The sequence below is a fragment of the Panthera pardus genome, unplaced genomic scaffold, assembly GCF_024362965.1.
Source record: "Panthera pardus isolate Hobbes unplaced genomic scaffold, ASM2436296v1 HiC_scaffold_3, whole genome shotgun sequence".
NCBI classification, from domain to species: Eukaryota; Metazoa; Chordata; class Mammalia; order Carnivora; family Felidae; genus Panthera; species Panthera pardus.
The window spans coordinates 52,074,590-52,099,172 of NW_026526876.1; the positions used below are offsets into that span (position 1 = coordinate 52,074,590).

The following is a 24,583-nucleotide window of genomic DNA, read 5'->3' on the forward strand; positions in this document are numbered from 1 at the left end:
CCCTCCCCCTCCCTGTCCTTCACACAGAAACATCGTTCAGAGGGAAAGAAGGATGCCTGTGTGCCAGGCACTGGGCCACTTGTTGTACGTGCCTGGCTCACTTTCTGTCCCCCCCAAATCTTTTCTGCAGACAGGGATCTAAGAGCTTAGGAAGGTGGCCCACAAAAACACAGCAGGCAGGTGGCAGAGTCAGGTTCAGTTCAGGGTGTGTCTGTTTTCTGGACTCCAAATCTGGTGCTCTTCCTATTCCATGGGAAGAAGGGACAGCCCCTTGCGGCAGCCCGTCTCCTTGCTGTCATAGTTCCCCAGGCTTCCCTGCCTGAGTTTCGAGCGGGGCCCAACACGCTGCCTTCCCGATGGGTGAATGCCAGGTGTGCCTCCCTTTGCTGTGAGCCAAGAGCTGTTCTAAGGAACAGCTTCAAGTGCAGCCATTTAAAGCACTGTTCCCCGGTCCTGGCACCAGGTCTGTTTCATTCAACTTGGTGCAGGCAAGACGGAGCAGACAGCTTGGACAACTGCTCTGCCAATTTCTTCTTGATCCGAGAGCATCTGCCCAAGGGAACAGTGTGTTCTGAGGAGGCTTCTGAACAAGCATCACTGCCGAATGAGAAATTCTACCTTCTGACTATCTTTCATGTCTCCTCTGGGGCCATAGTTGCTTGACTGTAGTCAGTGCTCAACCAATAGGTGAAGAATGATTAAATGCAAGTCTGGAGCCTCAATTTCCTCATCTTTAAAACAATGGGGGTAACGGTATCTTCCTGGCGGGTGGTAAGCACACAATCAGCAAGCTCGTGTTATTCTTCTGTGATTGGTACTTTCTAAATCTTTGCTAATATTAGTCTCCCTCCCTCCCCCACCACCACTTTCCGCTCCCCTCACCCCTCCTCTTTGGGCCTGGGCTGGAAGCAGGGAGTGCCTCTCCTGGGGAGAGCAGATTGCTGGCTGCAGCCAAGCGGTCACCAGCCACTGCACACTTAGGGCCTGCTGCTCGGAGCCCAGGTGGAGGTTCCGCAGGCAAGATGCTGTGGGCCAGAGCATCGTTGATCACTGGAAACCTGTCAGTGCTTGCTTAGCTCCTGGGGATGTGCATTTCACTTCTGATGCCTCCCCCCTCTCTCCCATTCTCCAGTCTACTTGACTCTGCACTTGATTTGGGGAAGTGGGGACCTGACAGAGCAACCTCAAGCCGAGAGAGCACAGAAGCCCAACCAGAAGACCATGTAGGAACATTTGTAGGTCCATCTTGTCAAGCGTCTCCTGTGTGCCTAGCAATAGTGAAGCTAGGGGAATCTTCCCACAACATTCCCGCGGACGAGAGTTCACAACGTCTCAGAGAGTGAGGACATTCATTCTAAGAAGCTTCAGGGACCATCAGTGCCCAGCCTGTAACACAGCCTTATCTTTAAATGCCCTGAGGACCAAAGAAGGCTTAGTTTCACAGGCTGGCTTCACTGGAGAGCCCAGGGATTAATATATAATGCGTTCAGGGTTGGTGATCTGGGGCTGGGTTGAGGTGAGGATGACACCGGCAAGGAGTGAATCCCCCTATTTACCCACTTCCCTTGGCTTCCCTGGGAGCATGTATATGTGTGTGGGCTGAAATGTTGCTTCCCGATCAGCTTTGGAAAACCTAGAGTAGAGCCTGGGGGTGGCGGAGGCTTGAGAAGTGCCATCCTTTAACTTTATTTTTCTTGTTTTGTTAATTTATCATGGGTGATGTTTTCATTAATGAATTTATCACAGTGGGCTCAGTGTTTGTGTGTGTTTTACCTTCTTTAATTTGCATTATGTCATCGTGAAGTTAATGGTGAGAGCACCATTTGACAAATGAAAAAGACTCGGAGATTATACATAAATTGCTCTGTTCCCCAAATTTAGTATATGAAAGAGCAAGTAGTCAAATTCTAGTTTTTTCTTTTCTGAACATGTTATTCTTTCCAACCAGATGAGTGCCTCTCTTCAAATACAACTTCATATCAATAATGGATTCTTTGAGAAATTACGTGAAGTTACTAATATCTTTAAAAAAAAAAGTCTTGTGTTTTCCAAGTTCCCAGGAGCATTTTTTCCCATATGGATATGCATTTTAATATAGTTATAATCATTACATAGGAATACTTTTGTATTCTATTCTCTTGTCTTGATGTTATATGATATGCGTTTCCTGGTATTGCTAAATAATCTTTAAAATTGAAAATTATCATTTGTAAGAAGGCAAAATAACCCATTGGGTTAATTTCCCATGGTTTGCTAAAACATTCTCCTCTTATGAGCCACTTTTTCTCACTTTTTTCTCTTATGAACAATGCTGTACTGAAGATGTCCATGCATAAAACTCCTTCTCCCGAAGCGGTATTTTATAGAGGTAGGGACAGGGGATGAGACTCAGGCAGACTGAGTTTGAATGCAGGGTTCTTCATCAGAATGATGCCGCAGCACTGGAGAAATCATCAGCCACTGTTCTAACTTCCTCATCTATAAAATGAGTTAAGAGTGGCAGGTGACAAGTAAGTGACAGGTGCCAAGAGGTTATGATCCGGGTTTCTTGGGTCTGATGTACAGTGTGAATAAATGCTTGCAGCTCTTAGCCCTTGCCGATCAATGAAACACTTTTTTATTAATACTTTTCTTTGTATGTGAAGGAGGGACCATACCTCTCCGTAGCTGTACATATAACCCTTTTCTCCTAAAGAGGAGTCAGTCAGCACTCCTATATCTTTCATTTTTGGTCAAAGCAAGAAGTAAATACTTCAGGACTGTTAAATATGTAAATAAAGTGAATTAAGTTTAGTGTTCCTCTTCTATAAAATGCGTGTAAGAGGACGTGTCAGAAGACTGATATGCAAAATGGATAGCACAGTGACGGTAAACCTTCCCAACCCGTGACCGATATCTAATCAATATGAGCCCTACTCTCCTGTTTGGGAAACCCCCTAAGGGGGGTGTTTGAGTCCATGTGCTTTTGTGAGCTTTGTACCTGGTGCAACATTTCTTCTCAGCGGGGTCAGAACAACTTTGGCTGTCACCAGCAATGTGTACTCTTTCACCACAGGCTCACAAGCAATTGGTTGGATGATTGTCGGTGCCCATAGTCTTGAAAGGGTAATAAGATAGGAATAAAAACCAACCATGTGCTCAGTCAAGATGCTGGGCTCTATAGTCACAAAAAATGAGTCCCAAAGCTTCTGAAGGGCAGAGACTGATTAGTGGCTGGCAAAGCTTATAGGTAAGTCCCATATGACTAATCAAATCCCCTTGAATCAAGGGGCTGATGCGATATAAGGAATGTATTCTTGACAGGAAGCATTATCTGACCTGAGCACGGGTGACTGGGAGACATTGCAAAACCTTCTTAACTGATGATTTTTTTTAAAGGAGGACTTGTCATCAGATAAGGAGGCTTAACAAGATCCTCTTCCAAATTGGATTTGACATGTGCCTGGCACTCAGGCGGCTGAGCCCTCCCTCCCCAGACGATTCTCTGCAGCGACAGCCCAGGGCAGGAGGGCTCTGCCCTGCCTGCTACTGACACAGCTGTTGATCCCAGGCTAATGCGCGGTCCTGGGGCAGAGGTGGCGGTGAGGCTGGGGGAGAAGGCAGGGGCATTGCGGGCCACTAGAGTGGCCTGGGCCACAGGCTAGAAGAGTTGTTTCCTAAGGCAGTCAGAGAACGCAGCTGGCCCAGAGTTGTTCCTGGATATAAATCGGGCCAGCGCTTCAGGGCCTGTCTTCACCTGGGCAGCATCCTAGACGGGATGCCAGAGAGAGACAAAGAGACAGTTGGTGAGGCTGACTTGGTGCCCACGTTCATTTGTTCAGTCTATAAACCCACATAGAAAGATGGTCAGTACTGGGGGCCTGTCTTCTTAGAATATCTCTTCGGGGTTGTTATGATTTGTATCCATTTCGATTTGATTTGATTCAGGAAAAAGATTGGAGGCAAAGGGTACATTCGGAGTGGTTTGCCTTGAATGTTATATTTATCCAGGGATGGCTTTGAAAACCTCAAGCCAGAATGTCATTTTTAAACAACACTATCCCGAAGGTGCCTGGGTGGCTCAGTCGGTTGGGCATCTGACTTTGGCTCAGGTGCTGATCTCATGGTCTGTGGGTTCAAGCCCTGCTTTGGGGTCTTTGCCGACAGCTCAGAGCCTGGAGCCTGCTTTGGATTCTCTGTCTCCCTCTCTCTGCCCCTTCTCCACTCGGGCTCTGTTTCTGTCTCTCTCTCAAAAAATAAACATTAAAAAAACCACTATCCCAACCTATCTCTCTCCTTCTCTCTCTCTCTCTCTCTCGCACCCTGACATATCTACTATGTCATAAATCTATATAGTAGCAGAATAGATAGACAGAATTTTTTTTCAGTGTTAGAATACCTGGGGATTCCTGTCTCATCCATGACAGCTCTGTCTTGTAGGGTACTTCACCTAATGCATCTGATTTTTCATTGCTCAACTTAAAAAATGACAATGATATGAATGATTAAGTGCCCACAGAGGAAGTCTTAGTGGCCAGTGTGCACATGGAGAGATGCAGATTCATACAACTGTGAGATTAACTTGAAACCTATTAAATGGCAAGTGTGTGTGTGTGTGTGTGTGTGTGTGTGTGTGTGTGTGTGTGTTAGGGTGTCGATCAACATGAACTCTCATTCACAGTTGATGAAAGTGTTCACTGGCAAAACTACTTATTTCGCAGTCATGTGAGTGAATAGTTACATGGTAAAAATAGATGGTTCTCACATCCTGAGAGAGCCAGAAGTTTTATGCTTAGCTCTTTCCTGGAACATATATGTATTTAGGACACCTGCACAGAAATTCATACTTTGGTATTGTTTGTCCATGTGAAAAATTGTAAAGAACCTAATGGCAATCAATAGCAGAATGCAAAAATAATTCTGGTATATTCCTACACTGATGTACGACACAGCAGAGTTACTGAATGACCTGGAGGCAGCTTGAATGAGGTCCCATTGGCCAAATCTGAGACAAGTTGAGCACTGAGATAATTAAGGATAGTGAGTAATAAACTTTGGGGGAAAAAAAGAATTCATGAATCTGCATTCTTAATTGATGATAGATAGATAGAGAAATGGATTCAATACGCAGGTTAACACATATATATGTACATACATTCATGCATGGGAAGGGAGGCCGATTGCTTACATTAGAAAACTGGGGGGGGGGCGGACAGGGGGCGCCTGGGTGGCTCAGTGGGTTGGGCACCCAACTTCAGCTCAAGTCATGATCCTGCAGTTTGTGGGTTCGAGCCCTGCGTCGGGCTCTGTGCTGACAGCTCAGAGCCTGGAGCCTGCTTCGGATTCTTTGTCTCCTTCTGTCTCTGCCTCTTCTCCACTCACACTCTGTCTCTCTCTCTTTCAAAATAAATAAATGTTAGAAACAAATTAAAAAAAGGAAAGAAAACTGTGGGCAGGCTGGTCCATCTGGAGAGAGTGCCGGAGTTTGGAAATCATTATCTTGCAACCATCATAGTATAAAGATGGGTATTAAATCTAGGGGTCAGTTTTGATAACAATATTTACATGATGTTTAAATGTCTCCCATACACTGATTATTAGTGGAAAGGAAAAAAATCAGTAAGTATGTACTGAAAAAGTTGGCAGCACCTTGACTGGATGATCAAAATTAACATCGCCAATGAAGAATATTGTGTCTCCAGATGTGATATCCCAGGAGAGTGTATGACCTTAACTTAATCAGGAGGAAATATCACATAACCCAAAGTGGATAACGTTCTATTATAAGATAAAAGGGCTGTATTCTTCAGAATGTTATTGTCATAAGACATAAGGAAACATTCCAGATTATCTGAAGCTAAAGAAACTTGACAACTAGACAGGATCTTGTACTGGAAAAGAGAATGATGCTATAAAGGACATTAAAAAATTTTTTTTAATGTTTATTTATTTTTGAGCCAGAGGGAGACAGAGCGTGAGTGGGGGAGGGGCAGAGAGAGAGGGAGACACAGAATCTGAAACAGGTTCCAGGCTCTGAGCTGTCAGCACAGAACGGGATGTAGGGCTCGAACCCACGAACTGTGAGAACATGACCTGAGCTGAAGTCAGATGCTTAACCGACTGAGCCACCCAGGCACCCCTGTAAAGGATATTTTTAGATAAATGGACACAATTGGAATATGGATGGTGTATTAGAAGCATCCCATGGATGTAAATGTATGAATTTGATAATTGCAGTGGCTATGTAAGCAAGTATTCCTACTTGTGGAAGAACAAACTTTCAAGTATTTAGGGATAAAGCCCATGATGAATGTAAATTACTCTCAAATGTTTCAGAAAATAATTACACACACACACAGAGCAAATGGAGAGAAATATTGATAAAGATGAATCTATATAAAGGATATTTGGATATTCTTTGTACTACTTTATTTTCATAACTCTTTGTCACTGTTTATTTTTATTATTAATTAATAAAAAATATGTGAGAGATGCAGCTAAACCAATGTTTAGAGGAACAGATGTAGCTTTGAATGTTTATATTAGGAAGATGGTTATATAATTATCTAAATTTCCACCATAGGAAGACAAAAAGAAACACAAGCTAATGAAGCCTAAAGTAAGTAAATGGAAGGAAATAATAAAAATAAGAGCAGGTGTCTGAAAAAATTAAAGAAAACCAGAAAAACAAGAAAGAAAACTGAAAAAGTCAAATTTCAAAAAATAAATTTGGTAAACTCTTAACCAGACTAAAAAAAGAGAGAAAACACAAATTACCTATTAATATCATCACAGGAATTAAGGAGTGAGTATCATTACAGATCCTACAGGCTTTAAAAGGATAAAAGTGAACTATTATGAAAAGCATTATGCCAACAAATTCTACAGTTCAGGTGAAATGAATAAATTTCTTGAAAAACTCAACTGAGCAAACCCAAACTGATCCAAGATGGTACTAGAATTCTGAATAGCTCTATACCTATGAATGACATTGAATTTCAAAACCTTTCAACAAATAAACTCCAGGCCCCGATGGTTTCCCAGGTGAATGCTGTCAAACATCTTACACAAACTCTTCCAGAAAACAGAGGAAGAAATAGGTATGAACTCATTTTACAAGTTAAGCCTTGGCAAAGACATTGCAAGAGAACGAAATATCCCCCACTAGATGCAAAAAATCCTTAACAAAATTGGGATAAATCTTTTGCCATATATAAGAAGCATACTATATCATGATCAATTAAAGTCTATCTCAGAAATACCTGTTTGATTCAAATATTCAAAAATTAATCAGTGTAATCTGCCAGATTAATAGGCTAAAGTAGAAAAACTATGTGATCATGTTCATAAATAGAGGAAGAAAGCATTTAACAGTATTCAACACTCATTCATGTCAAAGATTCTCAGCAGACTGGAACAGATATCTTCTAGCACTACACAATACTCAGTCTGATAAAGGGCATCCTACAGAGTATCCAGTTAATACTTAATGGTGAAGCACTGAGTGCTTTCCCCTTAAGATTAGAAAAAAGGCAAGAATGTTGAATCTTCTCTTCAATATTGTATGAAGGTTCTAGCCTGTTCAATGATGCAAGACAAAGACAAAGTGCAAAGATTCAAAAGGGAGAATTTAATTCTTCTTATTAATTTATATTGATAAGCAAGATTGTATTTAATAATTTAAAGAATTTGAATTCACAGCATACTATTTTACAAGAAAATCCTAAAGAATTAGCAAAGAAAACACTTAGAACTATTGAAATGGATTTACTTGTATTTCAGGCTGCATGATGCATAAGCATGCATTATATTTCTATATATTGACAGAAAAGAAGAGGGAAGTAAAATTAACATTTTATTCACAATGGTATGAAAATTATACTGAGCAATAAATTTTAACAAAAACATGCCAACCCTCTCTGCTGTAAACTATAAAACTTTTGCTAAGAAAAATTAAAGAAGACCTAAATAAGTGGGGAGAAATACCATATTGGTGACTTGGAATATCCAATGTTGTTAAGATATCAGAATTTCCCACAGTGATCCGTAGTTCAACAAAATTAAAAGCACAATTCCAAGAGGCTTTTTAAAAATAGAGGTAGATCAGCTGATTCTAACCTCTAAATGGGAATGCAAAAATGCAAATGATCTTGAATTGTCAAAACACTCTTGCAAAGGAAGAGCTGAAGGACTCACACTCTTTGTCTTCAGGACTGATCTAAATCCACAGTAATTAACACAGTGTGGTATTGGCATAGGGATAGATGCATAGATTGATCAGTGCAACAGATCAGAGATACTTACACACACATATATGTGGTGGATTAATTTTTGATACAAACAACAAAAGTAACTCAAAGAGGAAAGGAAAGTCTTTTCAACAAAAGGTGCTGAAATACCCAGATATCTGTGTGTTGAAAAACAAGAGCTCAGTCCCCTACCTCACACCGCACAGAATTTAATATTTGATGGATCTTAGACCTAAGTATTTAAGTTGAAATTATAAAGCTTTTAGAAGATTCACAAGGTAGACACACATTTCTAAGACCAAATGCAAAACCCATGGTCAGTAAAAGAAAAAGAAATGATACATAAGACTTCTTAAAAATTAAAACATAAAAACTCCGGTCAACAAAATATAACATTATGAAAAATGAATGGACAGACATGGGGAAAATGTTTCTGAAACCTATTTCTGACAGAGAGCTTCTACTCAGAATATGTAAAGAACTCTTTCAACTCAATAATGGAATGACAGCTTGATAGAGACAAAAGTCTTGAACAATGAAATGCGCTTCACAGCGTTGAGTTGGCGAGGATGCGGAAAGGCTGGAACGTTCAGACACCACTGGGGTGAAAGGAAAATGGCACAAGCACCTTGGAAAAACAGTTTGGTGATTTTTCATGAAGTTAAAAAATACCCATGCCCTGACCCAGCAATTCCACACCTTTATCCCAGAGAATTGCAAACAAGTATTCACAAAAAGTACTGCATAAACATGTTCATAGCAACTTTATTCACAATAGGCAGAAACTGGAAATAGTCCAAATGCTCTTCAACAGGAGAATGAACAACCTACGATATTCAGACAGTGGAAAACTACTTAGCAGTAGAATAAAGCCATCTATTGATACATGGGAACACACAGATGAATCTCAGAGATGTAGTGCCTTCCCCCAAAGGGATACAAATGGCCGTATACTGTGGGTCTCTTTATATGAAGATCTAGAAAAAATGTAGTCTAAGATGAAAGATCAAAACAGTGGTTTCCTAGTTTGCAGGGATGATGGAGGGGGAAAAAGACTTTGGGAAAAGAAGGAAATTTCCTGTAGAGATGAGAGTGTTCTACATCTTGATAGAAATAGCGATACAAGATGGATCTATTTTTAGAAAGTGTACAGTTAAGATTTATGCATCCGAATGTGTGTAGAATTTATTTCCAAATGGAATTGCAAAATATAATTGGGTGAGGGGAGATAGGGGTGGCATCAGTACAGGTGAATCAAGAATCAGTACGTACTCATTGAGTGAGTACTCATTGAGTGAGTACTCATGAGTGAGCTGGGTGATAGGTACATTACGCTATTGCACTTAACTGTATACATTTGAACTTTCCCATAAAAAAAAATGCTTTCCTTAAAAAAACAAGCTGCAGAATGGGGCACCTGCATGGCTCAGTCAGTTAAGCATCTGACTCTTGATTTTGGCTCACGTCATGATTTCAGGGTTTGTGAGTTTGAGCCCTAAATCGGGATCTGCACTGAGTGTGGAGCCTGCTTGGGATTATCTGTCTCCCTCTCTCTCTTTCTGTCCCTCCCCTGCTCATGCTCTCTCTCTCTTTCTCATTCTCTCTCTCTCTCTCTCTCTCTCTCTCTCTCTCTCACACACACACACACACACACAATAAATAAATAAATAAATAAATCCTTTAAAAAACAGGCTGTAGGAGATGTATAGTATAGTATCACTTATATCAAGTTTGAAAGCATGTATACGGAAATATACATTTGTGTATATATACTTTTGTGGTAAATGGTTTAAAAAAGGCATGGAAATTCTAACACCAGATTTGAGATTGGTGGTTACCATTTGATGGCACAAAAAGGATTCACAGGCCTTTCTAATATTCTATTTATTCATTAAATTCTCATCTGTACATTGTTAGATTGAAATATTTCATGAAAAGTGTGGGAACCATCCAGCATCCTAGCCTTAGATGGAGAGGGGGCGTGTTTGTTTACTGTGAAAGATGTAATCCTTGCCCTGCTCACCTTTCGGATGAGCCCTCAATGGGATGTTGAGTAGAAAAAGTATTGTGTAAACTGTATAGCATAGTCAGTTGCAGAGACTTTTGGGGAAAGCTGGAGGGGCTTGCAGACCTCGAGGTACTATTTTAGCACACCGATTTACTACCTTGAAAGCTACTTGAAGGAGGGGTTGTGCCTTAACCTGTCTCCGTGTCTCTGGCACAATTGGGGTGCTCACCAGATTCATAGAATGAATGAATGGATGGATGGTGTCCCCACCCCCCCACCCCCAAAAGCTGTGGGGGACACTTAAGAGAGGCTAGGATTGTTTTAATAAGTGATAACAAGGGCTGATATGAATTATATTTCAGGCATCTTACAAAGGCTCCATCAAGATTAATTCATTTTCTCCTAACAGCAATTCTATTGGTTGGTTCTATTATTATCCACCCTGCTGCAAAGCTGATGACGCAGAGGGACAGAAAAGTTAGATTTCTTTCCAAAGCCACACGGTCACAAACTAGCTGTGGAGGACACAGGGTTTGACTCTAGGGACCTTTTGATTGACTCTGAGACCCTAAGGCTTCTTATGATCAAGTGAGTTTGGAGGTGGAGTCCTGACAGTCCTGGGGCAGATCTGGCTCCAGGTGACATTGAGACAACGTGAGCGTGAAGGAGCCCAGCACAGTTGTGTTCCAGGGAAGAAGTGGGGCTTTCAAAGTAGAGGGGGAGGTGGGCATAGGAGATGCTGTCCAGGAGAACAGATGGTCTTGGTGTCCAGGAGCCCTAGCCTTCTTGTGGATGTGTATCCCTTTGGATGACACATACGTTTTTTCCCTCCCCTCCCCTTCCCCTCCTCCCCCTCCCCTCCCGTCCCCTCCCCTCCACTCCCCTCCCCTCCCTTCCCCTTCCCCTCCTCCCCCTCCCCTCCCCTCCCCTCCCCTCCCCTCCCCTCCCCTCTTCTCCCTTCCCTTCCCTTTTCCCTTCCCTTCCCTTCCCTTCCCTTCCCTTCCCTTCCCTTCCCTTTCTTTTCCTCTTCTCTCCCCTCTCCCTCCTCTCCTCTCCTCTCCTCTCCTCTCCTCTCCTCTCCTCTCCTTTAAAGTTTACTTATTTATTTTGAGAGAGAGAGAGAGAGAGAGAGAGAGAGAGAGAATGAGCAGGGAAGGGGCAGAGAGAGAGAGGGAAAGAGAGAATCCCAAGCAGGCTCCATGCTGTCAGCATGGAGCCTGATGCAGGGCTCAAACTCAGGAACTGTGAGATCATGGCTTGAGCCACAATCAAGACTTGGACGCCTAATTGACTGAGCCACCCAGGCGCCCTGAGATACATCTCTTCTGAGTCCCGTGTTCAAGGCTACCTCGAGATATCTCTTCGAGGCCCTGAGCCATCCTGGGAGCCGGAGGTCTCTGGGCCGAGGCTGCCAAAGTCTGGGGATGGCTTCCCTGGGTAAACAGAGCCTGCCCTGGTCCTGTTGCCAGGCGGAATGAATACAATGCGTTTTAATAATGAATGAGTGATTAATAGCAACTGCTTTGGAGAATTATGATGTGACGAGCCTTACCGTACCATGCAGCTGAGTATAAATGATGCCGGAATGCATAATCGGGACGTTAGCATCTGTTACACACTGCATTATAAACCGGGCTCGGTAATGCCGCGTATCCACACCTCCCTGACATGTTATTATAACACCTCTCTTGAGAATGGATTGGAGGGAAATGTAATACCTATTAATCACCAATTGATAAAAAGAAGAAGAAGGCTGTTGAATTAAGGTAATGTCATGCAGGCCTTCTCCCTCATCCTGCCACTGCGGGATGCCGCTGCCCTGGGACAACCTGCAGGGGCTGTGTTCCGTGTTGCCGGGGTGAGAGAAGGTGCTCTGGACAGAGGAGCCTTGCAAAGCGGGCTGCAAATATCTGGGAACTTGAATCTGTTAGCGCCTCCTACCGCCACCCCTCCCGCCCCCAGTTGCTTCCCTAATGCAATCCTGGCCCCTCCAAGGCATGTGTTGGGGTCCCGTATGGCCTGCCAGCCTCACCGACCAAGCTTCCCATCTCTTACTCTGCACTCTAGGTCACAGGGCACTGTTTGGCATCCCCAGGAGCTGACAGGTTCTTTCCAGAGCATCGTCCCTTCCTCTGCCAGGCTAATCTGCTCAGCCTGTAAAACTCCACATCGTGTCACTTCCTCCACCAACGCCTGCCTGCTCTCTCTCACCCTGTTCTTTCCAACAGCCTCCTGCAGCACACAGTGGATATGGAAATGGCTTATATGCCATCATCTCGGCTGGCCCAGAGCCCTAGGAGCACTTGTCTTACCCACCTTGGTATTCCCAGCAAACAACCCAGGGTGGGGCACGGGCTAGTGGGTGCTTCATCAAGGAAGCAATGAGCTCCCAAATGGTGGAGGCTACATTCAAGGAGCATTTAGAGACGTTCGTATGCAGGGGAGCCTGGGTGGCTCAGTCCGTTGAACGTCCGACTTCAGCTTGGGTCATGATCTCGTGGTTTGTGCATTCGAGCCCCGCGTCGGGCTCTGTGCTGACAGCTCAGTCTGCTTTGGATCCTCCACGCCCCTCCCCCCATGCCCCATCTCTGCCCCTCCTCTGCTCCCGTGTGCGTTTTCTTTCTCAAAAAACAAATAAACATTAAAAAAAATGAGACATTCATGTACAGTCTCACCCTCATGGGACTAATTAATCCGCCTACACATTGAGCACCTACTGTGTTCTCTTCCAGGTGCTATGAGCAGAACAGCAATCAAAGCAACCTGAATCCTGTTTTCGTGGAGCTGGCATTTTGGTTAAGGGACTCTTAGGGAAAGAAACGTCACCAGCCCAGGGGCAGTTTGTCTCCCAGTGCCCTCTCCTTGGCCTATCTTCCCTCATAGTCCGTGTCAAGTTCAAATGCCATTGTCTAGAGGGAACCTTCCCCATCTGCCCCCGGGGGCAAAGTCATAGAATTTGCCTACGGTAAGATGCACACTCTCTCGCACCTGACTTGCTTTTTCCGCTGGGGATTTACAGTGCTGATGCGTGGACCGTGATGTGTTTGTGTGATGCGGCCAGGTTGTCTTTTGCTGCAAGCTGGTGTCGAGTCAGGAGGGGCCTCGCCATCTCGGTGTTCCTTGGTGAGGGAAGCAGGAAGTTCCAGAGGACTGTGCTTCTGCGTGCTTTGTTTGCACAGCAGAGGCGCCGCTCGCCTCATTGTGTCTGGTCACATATCTTTCTCCCTCACTGGACTGTGAATTCCTCAAGGGCAACCGTGTCCCGTTCAGCCCACGATTTTTCTTCAGCTTCGAACCTGTGCCTGACACCCAGTGAGCACTCATTTCTCTTGGGGACTGAAACGATGCATGACATCATGGAGGGAAGCTCTCAGGTTCTCCACGTGATCGGATCCGGCAACTTCTCGTTATCTGTCTTTCCGAGTTCACCTCTATGGTGGATGGCTGAGCACGGGCGGGGTGATCTGCCCGTGTCAATCCCCGGGGGCTCCGACCCCTGTCCCACGGAACTCAGGCCCCCACCTTGTGCAGCTCTGGGGGAAAAGGAACTGTGATGAACACTGTGTAAGTCTTCACAGACTGGGTGGCCTAAAACACCAGAAACTTATTCTCCCACGGCTCTGGAGGCTGGAAGTCTGAAATCCAGATGCTGGCAGGGCCATGCTTTCTTCAAAGCCTCTGAAGGAGGATCGATCCTTCATCGTCTCTTCCAGCTTCCGGTAGCCCTGGATGTTTCTTAGCTGTGACAGCACAACGTGGCAATCCCTGCTTTATCTTCAAGTGGCCGTCTTCTCTCTCTTACAGGAACACCAGTCCTATTGGATGAGGGGCCCACCCGGGCCCCAGTTTGACCTCATTTCAGCTCAACTAATTACATCCACAATGACCCTATCTCCAAATAAGGTCGTTCTGAGTTTCCGTTTGGGAAACAGTTCAATCCATAGCACACACAGTACGTTCTGGGGAATGATTATTTCCTCCCACCCCCTACGCCCCCAGTTAGGCCAACTCAGCCTGGTCCTTCCTGCCTCTCACTTCTTGCCCCTGCCTCTCTGATGCGAATTGCCAGGTATCTTTTTAGGAAAGAATCCCTCCTTTCCTAACCAGGAGGGAAGCTTTTTGAAGGCACAGCGGTAAAAGATGGCCTTCTAGCACCTGAGAGACTGCTTGGCCTGTCCTGAGGTCTCCATGTGTATTTATGGATTGTTTAGTAGCAAAGGAGCAGAAAATATCGATCACACTTTCTCCTGCACTGTCCTTCTCTCTAAAACTCTTCCTCTGGGTTCTTAGAGGGGTGCTATCAGTTTTGTTTCAAGTAGCCTTATCCTGTAGGATGCTGCCAGGAGAAAATGAGTTTAGAGAGTTTGCGGTCCGACCATATTTCTTAACGCATCTTGACAGCCACCCCTGTAACCGGGGCCTCTGTGATCACTCACTTGGGCAGTTGTAATGGTCCCGCTTCCAGTCTTTGCCCAACACTCAGAGGGATCTTTTTAAAATACGGATATGATGGGGGCGCCTGGGTGGCTCAGTCGGTTAAGCGACTGACTTCAGCTCAGGTCATGATCTCACGGTTTGTGGGTTGGAGCCCCGCGTTGGGCTTTGTGCTGACAGCGCAGAGCCTGGGGCCTGCTTCGGATTCTGTGTCTGCCTCTGCCCTTCCCCTGCTCTCTCTCTCTTTCTCAAAAATAAATAAACATTAAAGAAATTAAAAAAAAAAACCCACCCTGATACGATGGCATCATTTTCATGAAGTCCAGTGTTCTTCTCTTGTGTGTGTGTGTGTGTGTGTGTGTGTGTGTGTGTGTGTGTGTGTTTAGGGCTGGAGGTTGCACATTCCGGGTACTGTGCCTGGGCACTATACTGATGGCTAAATATTTGTGGGAGGTTGAGTGGATATAGTTAAAAAAAAGATACAGGCATGGAGCAACAAAACAAAATGAAACACTAGGGTTCAAACCCCAGATCTGCCACATATTAGATTTGTTACTTTGGGAAAGACACTGGATTTTTCCGAGCTTCCGTTTGCTTATCTATAAAATGAAGACAGTAAATGCAGATTGGTTTCAGCTTGACTGAAACAGGGCAGGCGAGAGCCTACTGTCATGCCCAGCACATGGTAGATGTTTATGAAACATCAGTTCCCTTCCTAGCCTCCCAGGTTGAGCCTTCCCTTTCGTGAACCCCTCTGTGTCCCTGCCTGCGTCCCCTGCTTGTCATCTCTCCTTCTTTTCTAACTCTGTGTCTTGTTTGCCCCCTTCCCCCCAGCTCCTTGGATGATGGGATTCCTGCTTTTCTCATTTCCTCGTGATTAAAATAAAGCATCCTGGAAAACTAATTAATATTGCAAAGATGAAGGAGGCCGTGTTGCCAGTCCCGGCTCTCCACTGAGTGCAAACCACTTACAGTGAAACCCGCCAGCTTGGCTATTTAGAAGAAAAAGGATTTATTTATCAACAAGAGGGAATACAACCCTTTTATAATGCAGCCACCAGCCTGTCTTTGATGGTGCTGCCAGCTTCAAATCCCAGGTGCCTGCAAAAAAAAGGCCAAGAGGAGAGTAGACTCATGCCAAGGAGACCGACAGCGTGGAATCCCCTGTCCACTGTGCTGTCTGGGGCTTCTCTGTCCACCTGTTCAGTCTTCAGCCTCACTCCATGGTGGCCTCCCTCATGGCACCCAGGGTTTGGTCACTACCAGTAGAAAAGGGCCCTGGAACAGGAGCCGGAGTGCAGCAGGACTGGGTGGACCAGGCGATCAGCCTGTGTTATGGTTTTTACGTATGGGGAAACTGAGGACTCAGAGGTGGGACACACGTTACGACGTGTCCAAGGCCACGTAGCAGGGACTTCACCCAGGACCCTGACGAATTCAGGAAATTTCTTCATTGTTCTCATTGCACCTTGTGGCTAGATCCCTCCCAGTCATTATTATGAACTGTGAACCTTTGCATATCCCAGCCTGAGCAATCTCCAAAGCAGGGACCCTGTGGTTTTTCGTTCTCTGCCTTTGTGGAGCCTAGGACGGTACTTTGCACACAGCAGGGATTTAATATTTATTAAATTAGTTTGCTAATGCATGAACTCAATGACATGGCAATTTCCTCTAATGTGCCTATGATAAAATGGGTTCAGGGAGGGATTTGAGCCTGATAGGCCCGGGGTCACGAACGTTGGAGATAATTTTCAAGCTTTTGCTGGAGTATCCAAGCTTTAGCAATTGCTTCATGATTCCTGGGTGATGTGTGCTGCTGGGCCCAACCTGGCCACGCTGGGTTCGAATTGCACCATCCTTACTCACTGGGTAGCTGTGTGCCTCAGTTTCTCCATTTATCATCCTCATCAGCCCAACAGGGACGTTGCAGGGATCACGTTGGATCATATGCCCCATGAGGAGGCCATGTGTGCATGAGGTGAGGCCTGCCCAGCTGTGAGGTCTGTGGGGTGATCCTCTGATTCGGTCAGGGGTACCATACAATGCCTCCGGTCTGTGGCTGTCGTTGGCACAAAGTAAATGTCGGCTCATATTTGTTTCCGGATGAGACTAGCTGACCTCATCTAGGTCAAAGGTCAGCAAGTGGCAGAGGCAGGAGCGGTGGCAGGTCCCCTGCTGCGGACTCTGTGGTTTTCGTGGCACTACAACACACTGGTAACTAGAGTGTCCTCAGTTTCCCATGGCTGCATCTTGGTCCCATCCCCCTTCCGGTGAACACCAAAAGTTTTCCTTTATTCTTCCTCCCGCCTTAAATAAAATTTTTTTAGGTTTGTTTATTTATTTTTGAGAGAGAGAGAGAGAGGAGAAGGGGAGAATGTGAGTGAGGGAGGGGCAGAAAGACATGGAGAGAGACTCCCGGACAGGTTCTGCACTGTGAGCGCAGAGCCCCACGTGGGGCTCGATCTCATGAACTCATGAGATCGTGACCTGAGCCAAAATCAGAATCAGACACTTAACCGACTGAGCCATCCAGGCGCAGCCCCGCTTTTGCAAAGAGCGCTTTGTGCTTTGTTCTTCCTCCTGTCGGTACCTGCTCCTCCCTCCTCCCGTCAGTACCTGCTCTGAGGAACGCAGTACTATCAGACGCTTCAACTTAGCATGTGTTTTACATCAAAAAGTGACCTTAACCAGGGAGAGGGAGGCCAACTTCACTGCCTTCTACAGGCTGAGGGTTCCAGGGATCTAGCATGATGGGGTGCCTCAGGCTGACAGATGGCAGGAGGTTGCCGTCACATGGCCCAAATGACTGGGGTGGGTGGGGGCTAGCATTCATCCCATGTGGGAGAGACTGGACGGCTTTGCTTCTTTGAGAAGACTTCACTAAAAGGTGAGAGGCGGCTCTCAGTTTTTGCACCGGGGCCAGTGACTGCATGGGATTCATTGGGATTACCATGGACCCGTAGGTGGGGACATCTAGGTAAAGGGAAATGCAAGTTAGGTGTATAAGTAATCCTGGTTATCTGGAGCCCCTTCTCCATAAAGCATCAGTTCACGCCTTCATCTAGTCAACACATATTTAAAGGGCATTTTCCAGTGTTCTAGGTCCCGTGCCTGGGATGGGGCTATAGCACTGGATGAGTCAGACCCAACCCCTACCTCTTGGAGCTTATAGTCTAGCCAGACAGGAACCAGGGATGAGCTCATGCAGCTAGCACAAGTCCTACAGGACTTCGTGGGGCTGGTGGCAGGTCACTGACCCAGCACTTCCTTTCTGAAGATGGAGGGCAGGGCTAAGAACTCCCAAGCGCAAAGTCAGAGCGCCACGTCCCAAACCAGCTCGAGGAAGCAGGCAAGCGTTGGTCTCATAACAGGAACCTAACCAGAGCCAGAGCAGGGTGGCTTGGGTGTGGGGCCGGGTGAAGGGGTGCCCTAGAAAACAAAGTGACGCGGATGGAAGGCAACACGTCCACATTTGTGCGTGGAGTCAGGCTAGAATACGTTCACAGCAGCATTTTCTAAGAGAAAAACTATGGAAAAAGCCTCGATTAACAGGAATGAGTGAATAAATTATGGCGTTCTCAAATAATAAAAGTTTCAGCAGAGAAAAGTAATAGACCACAGCTACGCATGTCAGCACGGATGAGTCGCACAAACGTAACGGTGGGTGAAAAGCAGCAAGCTGCAGAAAAAATACACTTACTTTATGGTACCATCTATATACAGGTTGAAAACATGGAAACTGATTCTAGATATTGTTCGGGGATAAAGAAACATGTGATACAAATAGAAAGTCTGAAGTTCCAGATTACGATGACTTCTGCGGGAGGTGGGGGAAGGCTGTGGTCAGGAAGAGTGCCTCGTGGGGAGGGCTTCAGCTGAACTCAGAGCGCCTTATTTCCTTATTTCCACGATGCATGGCAGCTCATTGTATTGTTGCTTATGCTTTTAAAAAATATGCCTCAAGGGGCGCCCGGGTGGCTCAGTCGGTTGAGCGGCAACTCTTGATTTTGGCTAGGGTCATGATCTCGTTGTGAGATCGAGCCCTGCGTGGGGCTCCGCACTGACAGTGCAGGGCCTGGTTGGGGTTCTCTCTCTCCCTTTCTCTCTGTCCCTCCCCAGCTCACATTCTCTCTCTCCAGTATATATATATATATATATATATATATATATATATATATATATATGTATATATATACACATATGTATGTATGTATGTATATATACACATATATACATACATACATACATATGTGTATATATACACACACACATATGTGTATATATATATACACACACACATATGTATGTATGTATCTATGCCATATATATATGCCTCATATATATGTACACATGCATATATATACACATATGTGTATATATGCTTCAAATATTATGTAATTAAAGCTTATTTTAAAATTTGGAGTGAGGCAAATGATGTGCATTAGAAAAGGAGGGTCCACTTTGTACCCCTGCCTTTAGTCGGTTAGGCATCAGACTTGGGTGTCTTTCAAAGCCTTCCTCAGAGACAAACAAGATGGCTCTTACAGAGCAACCGTGGGCCTTATCAGCTCCCTCTCCACCCCACTCAGCTCTCCCCTGGTTCGAGGCAGTGACTTGGGGAGTGGAAGACTGGGGTAACACTTAAGCATTCCTGGGTACTCTTAAGCTCCTCTGAAGTCCCCCAACTCTCCCCCTATAGACAAAAGCTGTCTAGTGGCCCAAGGAGCTGGAACCGCATTACTACCCAGGGGTGCTCCTCTCTAGCTGTCCACTGATGACACTGCCCCTCCCCATCCTTTGCCTGAGCCCTTCTCCATTGTGTTGCTTCTTGGTCTGGACACTGGCCCCAGGGCTAGAAGGTTTAATACCTTTGCTTACTGCGCAGGGCATGCCTTCATTTTTAGAGTCCTGGTGCCCAGGATCCACTACCATCCCTGGAATGTCCTGCTTACAGCTTCCTTGCTGACTTGCCCCTTTCTGCCTCTTTCTCCCCCTACCGTCACCACAACCACAGGGTACCGTGGAGCTGTTCTCAACCTCCTGCCCCATGGAAGTAGGGAAGAGGGTCCAGATGTGCTCCCTCTTCATTTAGACAAGAGGTGTGCTGCTACGTTCTCAACAGACAAGGAAACTGAGGCCCAAATGAATGCCTTGCTCCGGGTCACACAGCTCATCAGGGGCAGAGCTGGGATTCCAGTCTATTTTCTTCTGACCCCAGAGCTCACACATGCCCTTGCCTTTGTATTCGTTGCCTCTTGGATGTTGATTGGAAAGCTCCCAGTGGGCTTTAACGTTTTCCACTTTGATTCAGTGCCATGGACTGGCTCCAGTGAACATTCTTAAGCCCGCTCTGTTGAGCTTCTTCCTAGATTGGCTTCTTTTCACCTGAGAAAGAGAAATGGTGGAGGAATCTCAGAGTCAATCGCCTCACGCCCTTCCAGTGGTACATCTCAGAGCGTGGTGGGATGGGACACCTACGCAGCCACCATCCCTCTCCCATTTCCAGCTGTGTTATGGGGAAATGCCAAGACCAATCCCTAACTACCACTCCATTCTGCAGGCCCGGCCCCAACCTTGGGACTGCCTCGTACGGGCAACAGTCTTGGTTCTCACCTGCCGCGGACCAAGGGGAACTGCCTGAGGCCATTTGGGTCTGACCCACTCAGGCCCGCTCTCTTCATAGAAGCTACTCCTCCTGGGTGTGGGCTGTCAAGTTTTCATCAGGTCTCTAAGAAGTTACAGACCCACGAGTCATGTGAAGAGACAAACTCAGGTATGAAGTGGTTAAGACTATATATATGTCGGGTCCGTTTTAGGATTGGAAGGCTAGGTGGGTCACTGCCAGAGTTGGATGTCACTGTAGAGTGTTCTTGGACAGGACACTCTAGTGGGGAGGCACCCGTTGGTGTCTCTGGTCTGCCTTTAGTGGGGAGAGAACTGAGGATCCAGTTAGGAAGTGCCAAGCAAGGCCAATGCAACAACTCAAGCTCCTGGCTCCTAGTCCAGTGTTTATGTTTCACCCATCTGCCATTTCTTCTTGAAGAAAATATAGCTGGTATCCTTCCGCGTGTGAGAGGGATGGGGAGGGGATGGCGAGACCGCCAATGTCTTCCAGCTGAGTCTGAAGGCTTTTGCCTGGAGCCTCCCCAGTCCTACAGCCAGAGGTGGGCATGCATCAGGAGAAGGTAGCAGGGGAGGCTGGGGTCAGATGGCCAAGCCCTCCACCTGTTTGGAGAGCCCATGCTTTCTCAGGCTGAGACTCCTGGGGTGTCGCCAGAATAGGGGGCATGTGTATGTGGGGAAGAGGGCATTGCTCAAAGCCTGTAGGATGTGGCCAGAGTTTAAAGCCAGAGCTGCTTTAACCACTCATTTCCCCTCATTATTGGGGTCACCCAGTAAAGAAAAAAAATGCAGATTCCTCAAAGGCGTGAGCTGGACTGGGTTGTGGAAGGAGGTTTTCTTGATGGAAGGAAGGCTGGATACTTGGGCTGCAAGTCTACCCTCTTGAGTATCTCCTTGCGCCGACATCGCACTGACACAATTGTCAGAAGGCCAGATTCTGATTCCAGAGTGCCTCTTATTATACCTGATAGCCCCTCACCCAACAGAGCACCAGGCCTGCCGCTGACTTACTGAATGACCTCGGACGAGTCACTTCACTTGGAAGTAGAACGGGCACTTTGCTTCTCAACTAGCTCTCTCCTCCTAGGAGGCATCTGGAAATGCGTGCAGACATGTTTGGTTGTCGTGGTGAGATTTGTTTCCAGAGGAGAAGGGCAGGGATTGTCTCCTTGCCATGCAAGAGAGCCCCATACAAAGCTGCGTTGTCCCCCTAAAATGCCAGTGGTGTCCTCAGTGAGAGGTAGACTCTGCAGAGACCCCCCCCCCCCCCCGGGTATGATCCTGTCTATTAGACATGACCTTGTGAAGCTGGCTGTCAGACTGTGACAAGGCATATAGGCCAGTGATATGATAGAGTTCTGGTTGGAGGCCTGGGTTGTGAAGTTAGTGAGCTCGGGACATTGACTTGGGGGAACTAAGAGAGCCTGGAATAGGCTGACCCGGCAGCCATCCTGGGTTAAGGGCTGAAGAGCCTGGTACAGAAGCCATGACTTCTGGGCTGTGTCAATCTGAAGCATTTGAGAGTGATCTGGATGGACCACCCTGGAGCTGTGAGGTGAAAGCAAGTGGATGCCCCAGGGAAGCTGAGGAAGGGGAGAGAAGGTCTGAAGAGCTGTAAGATCAGAGGGCTAAGGGGATAAAACAAGTCCTTGAAAAGAGCAATTTGCTGTGATCTGTTTTGCAGCAAATGGGAGCTGGGGGCCTGGGGCAGAGCAGGGAATCAAGGGAGGCATATTTTAAGGTGTAGAATCAATACTGCATCTGTCCCTTTTAGATTCAGTTCCTTTCTCCAATAAATCAAGTGGAGCTGGGGTGTAGGGGCTTGTGGTCTGAAAAGCGCCTTTGGCTCATCAATTTCCATAGCAAAGGCAGACCGTTCAAGGGATCCGATAATTACTGAGCCCTGAGCGGTCCAGGGCACTTTTACCCATCTAACTCACCCGGCTATCACCATGGTCTCTACAGAGCCCTTGGGATTGAGTGAGGGAGCTAGTAGCAAGGCAGGGCATTATTGCTGACTATTTGGCATATTCGTACATGCCGTAGTGAGCCCTCCATGAGGGCAGGCGCAGCGTCTGGCCTTACTGGCACCGTATTTCAGCACCGGTGGGCTTTCGGAATTATTGGTTGAATAAATGACTGGTGTCTGCATACTGAGGATGGGCTGTAGGGAGAAAGAGAAGCACATCCCTGCCTTTTCCACATTCTTCCTGTTATAGAAGCAAAGCGTGGAGTAGAGGAAGGAGCCCAGGCTTGGAGGCAGGCTGTCCTTGGCTGTGAGGCCAGCTCGACCACTTTACCTGGATCTGGGCGGATTGCTGAACTTTTCGAAGCCTCCTCTGAAAAGTGGGCAGCCACAGCGATGGTGGAAAATGCATGAGGGGCTGGGCACAGGGTCTGGAATACACCGAGTGCTCAGTAAGGGGACGTGTGGAGAACATGGTCAGTAAGTTGCGAGGGCCATATTCCTGCATGGGACAGGTGGCTGTGCTGGAGCAGAGAATTCCCCAGCATTTGTCCAGGGGCTGGCCTTTGACGGCATTTTCAGAAATCCACGGCAAGACGAGCCAAAGGTGGACATTGCAGTAAGCTTTCCATAAAACTGAGTTTATTCCATTTAAAGGACAATCCTTTTATATGTGATTTTCTTCCTTATCACTCTCCTTTGGTAGAAAAATGTGGTTTTGTGATATGATGATGAGATTAGAAGGCAGCCTTTAAAAATGCATCCTTGCCTGGCACACACACACAGAAAAAGTTTGTGGCCTAGTGCTAGTCCTCCGTTAAAAGAAAATTCTGTACCTGGATCCCCAGTGCCTGGAGACCACCAACCTTGCTGTCATCTCTGGGAGGCAGAGTGGAGAGAGCGTGTCGGGGAGGAACAGAGGGGAGAGAGGTCTGTGTAGGCCTGGACCTCGAGAAGCCCCCCTAAGGCAGCAAGCAGGACTCGGACACGGCCTTTAAATGTGGGAGGGTTTGTGCTGGCGGACGAAAGTGCGTGGTTCTTCTAGGTGGAGAGCACCTGGAACAAAGACCCAGGGGCGGACATGAGCCAGCTGTGCTGAAGGGTTGAAATGGAGAGTTTGAGTCATGGAGAAGCAGACGAGAGCCAGAAAGCCACTGGGGTCTCTTAAGCACGGGCGTGCCATTCTGAAAATGCGGTTAAGTCGGGAAGTCGCTAATTTATTGAGCTCCTACGATTATTTCTAATACTTGCCCTAACCCTGGAACTATTCCTCCTAATTATAGAGAAGAATGTGGAGGCTTATAGAGATTAAACAAGGCATCAGGGGCCGTATAACTAGTAAGTGGCAGACAGGAGCGTGCAGCTTCAAGACGCTTTGAGAACCGGGAGTTGAATTTAGGGGAAAGAAATACAGCCGATCCCGATGAGTGAAGTGCGAGGGCTTGAGGGCTGAGGGTGGGAAGCCAAGTTGGAGTTAGAGGTTGTGTTCCTTCCCTTTGGGACGAACTTGGGTGCTGTGGCTTCTAGATCCTATCCTCCGGGACCTCAATGGTCCCTTTGTGGTAGAGAGCTAAGGCCTTGATTATATCTCTTCTGTTATTTCTAGGAAATATATATATATATATATATATACACATATATATATAATATATACATTATTTATTTATATTTATATAAATAAATATATTTATATTACATATTTATAAAATATAAATATATTTATATTATATATTTATTTTAAATTGTACTTATATTATATATATTACATATATTTATATTATATGTAATGTGTATTTATATTATATTTATATATATATATATATATATATATATATATATATATATATATATACAGTGCCCAGAAACAGTGCCTGATATAAATACTTGGTACCCAATAGATCCCATCTTCCTACTGTGATAGCTGGGTATTAAGTTTCTCAAACTCTATTTTATGTCAATAAATATCCGCCACTCCTAGGTTCTCATTTAGTGGGTCTGGGATACCTCAAGGAAACTAGATTTTTAACGAGTACCTGAGGGGGCTCTGATGCAGTTGGTCCCTGGACCACACTTAAAGAAGCTTTGCTCCAGAAGGTAATGCGTCTCCTCCTGGGTTTTATGCCAGTAATTCAGGCCGATGCCACCAGAGGGTGCTAGGCAAAGCTTTCCCTGGGTTCAGGGAACTGAGACAATATTCTTGGGCTCTTTTTGGGAGGGGCTGGGGTTTCACCTTGGGGACGGGAGGATCTTTGATGAACAGGTAGGGAAGATAACGTCGTTGTTCCAGCGGATTCTGAATAAAGACCTATGAAAGCTGTCAGACCC

At 46.0% G+C, this 24,583-nt stretch overlaps 1 protein-coding gene across 1 annotated transcript in view; it reads left to right on the forward strand.

The window, feature by feature from the left end:
- Positions 1 to 14,929, forward strand: part of LOC128774231 (acid-sensing ion channel 2) — a 53,655-nt gene extending 38,726 nt beyond the window's left edge. Inside the window, exon 2 of the mRNA XM_053892822.1 lies at positions 12,969 to 14,929. Within this exon, the coding sequence (XP_053748797.1) occupies positions 12,969 to 12,977 (9 nt within the window). The 3' untranslated portion in view covers positions 12,978 to 14,929. The remainder of the gene's footprint in view (positions 1 to 12,968) is intronic.
- The last annotated feature ends 9,654 nt before the right edge of the window (positions 14,930 to 24,583 follow it).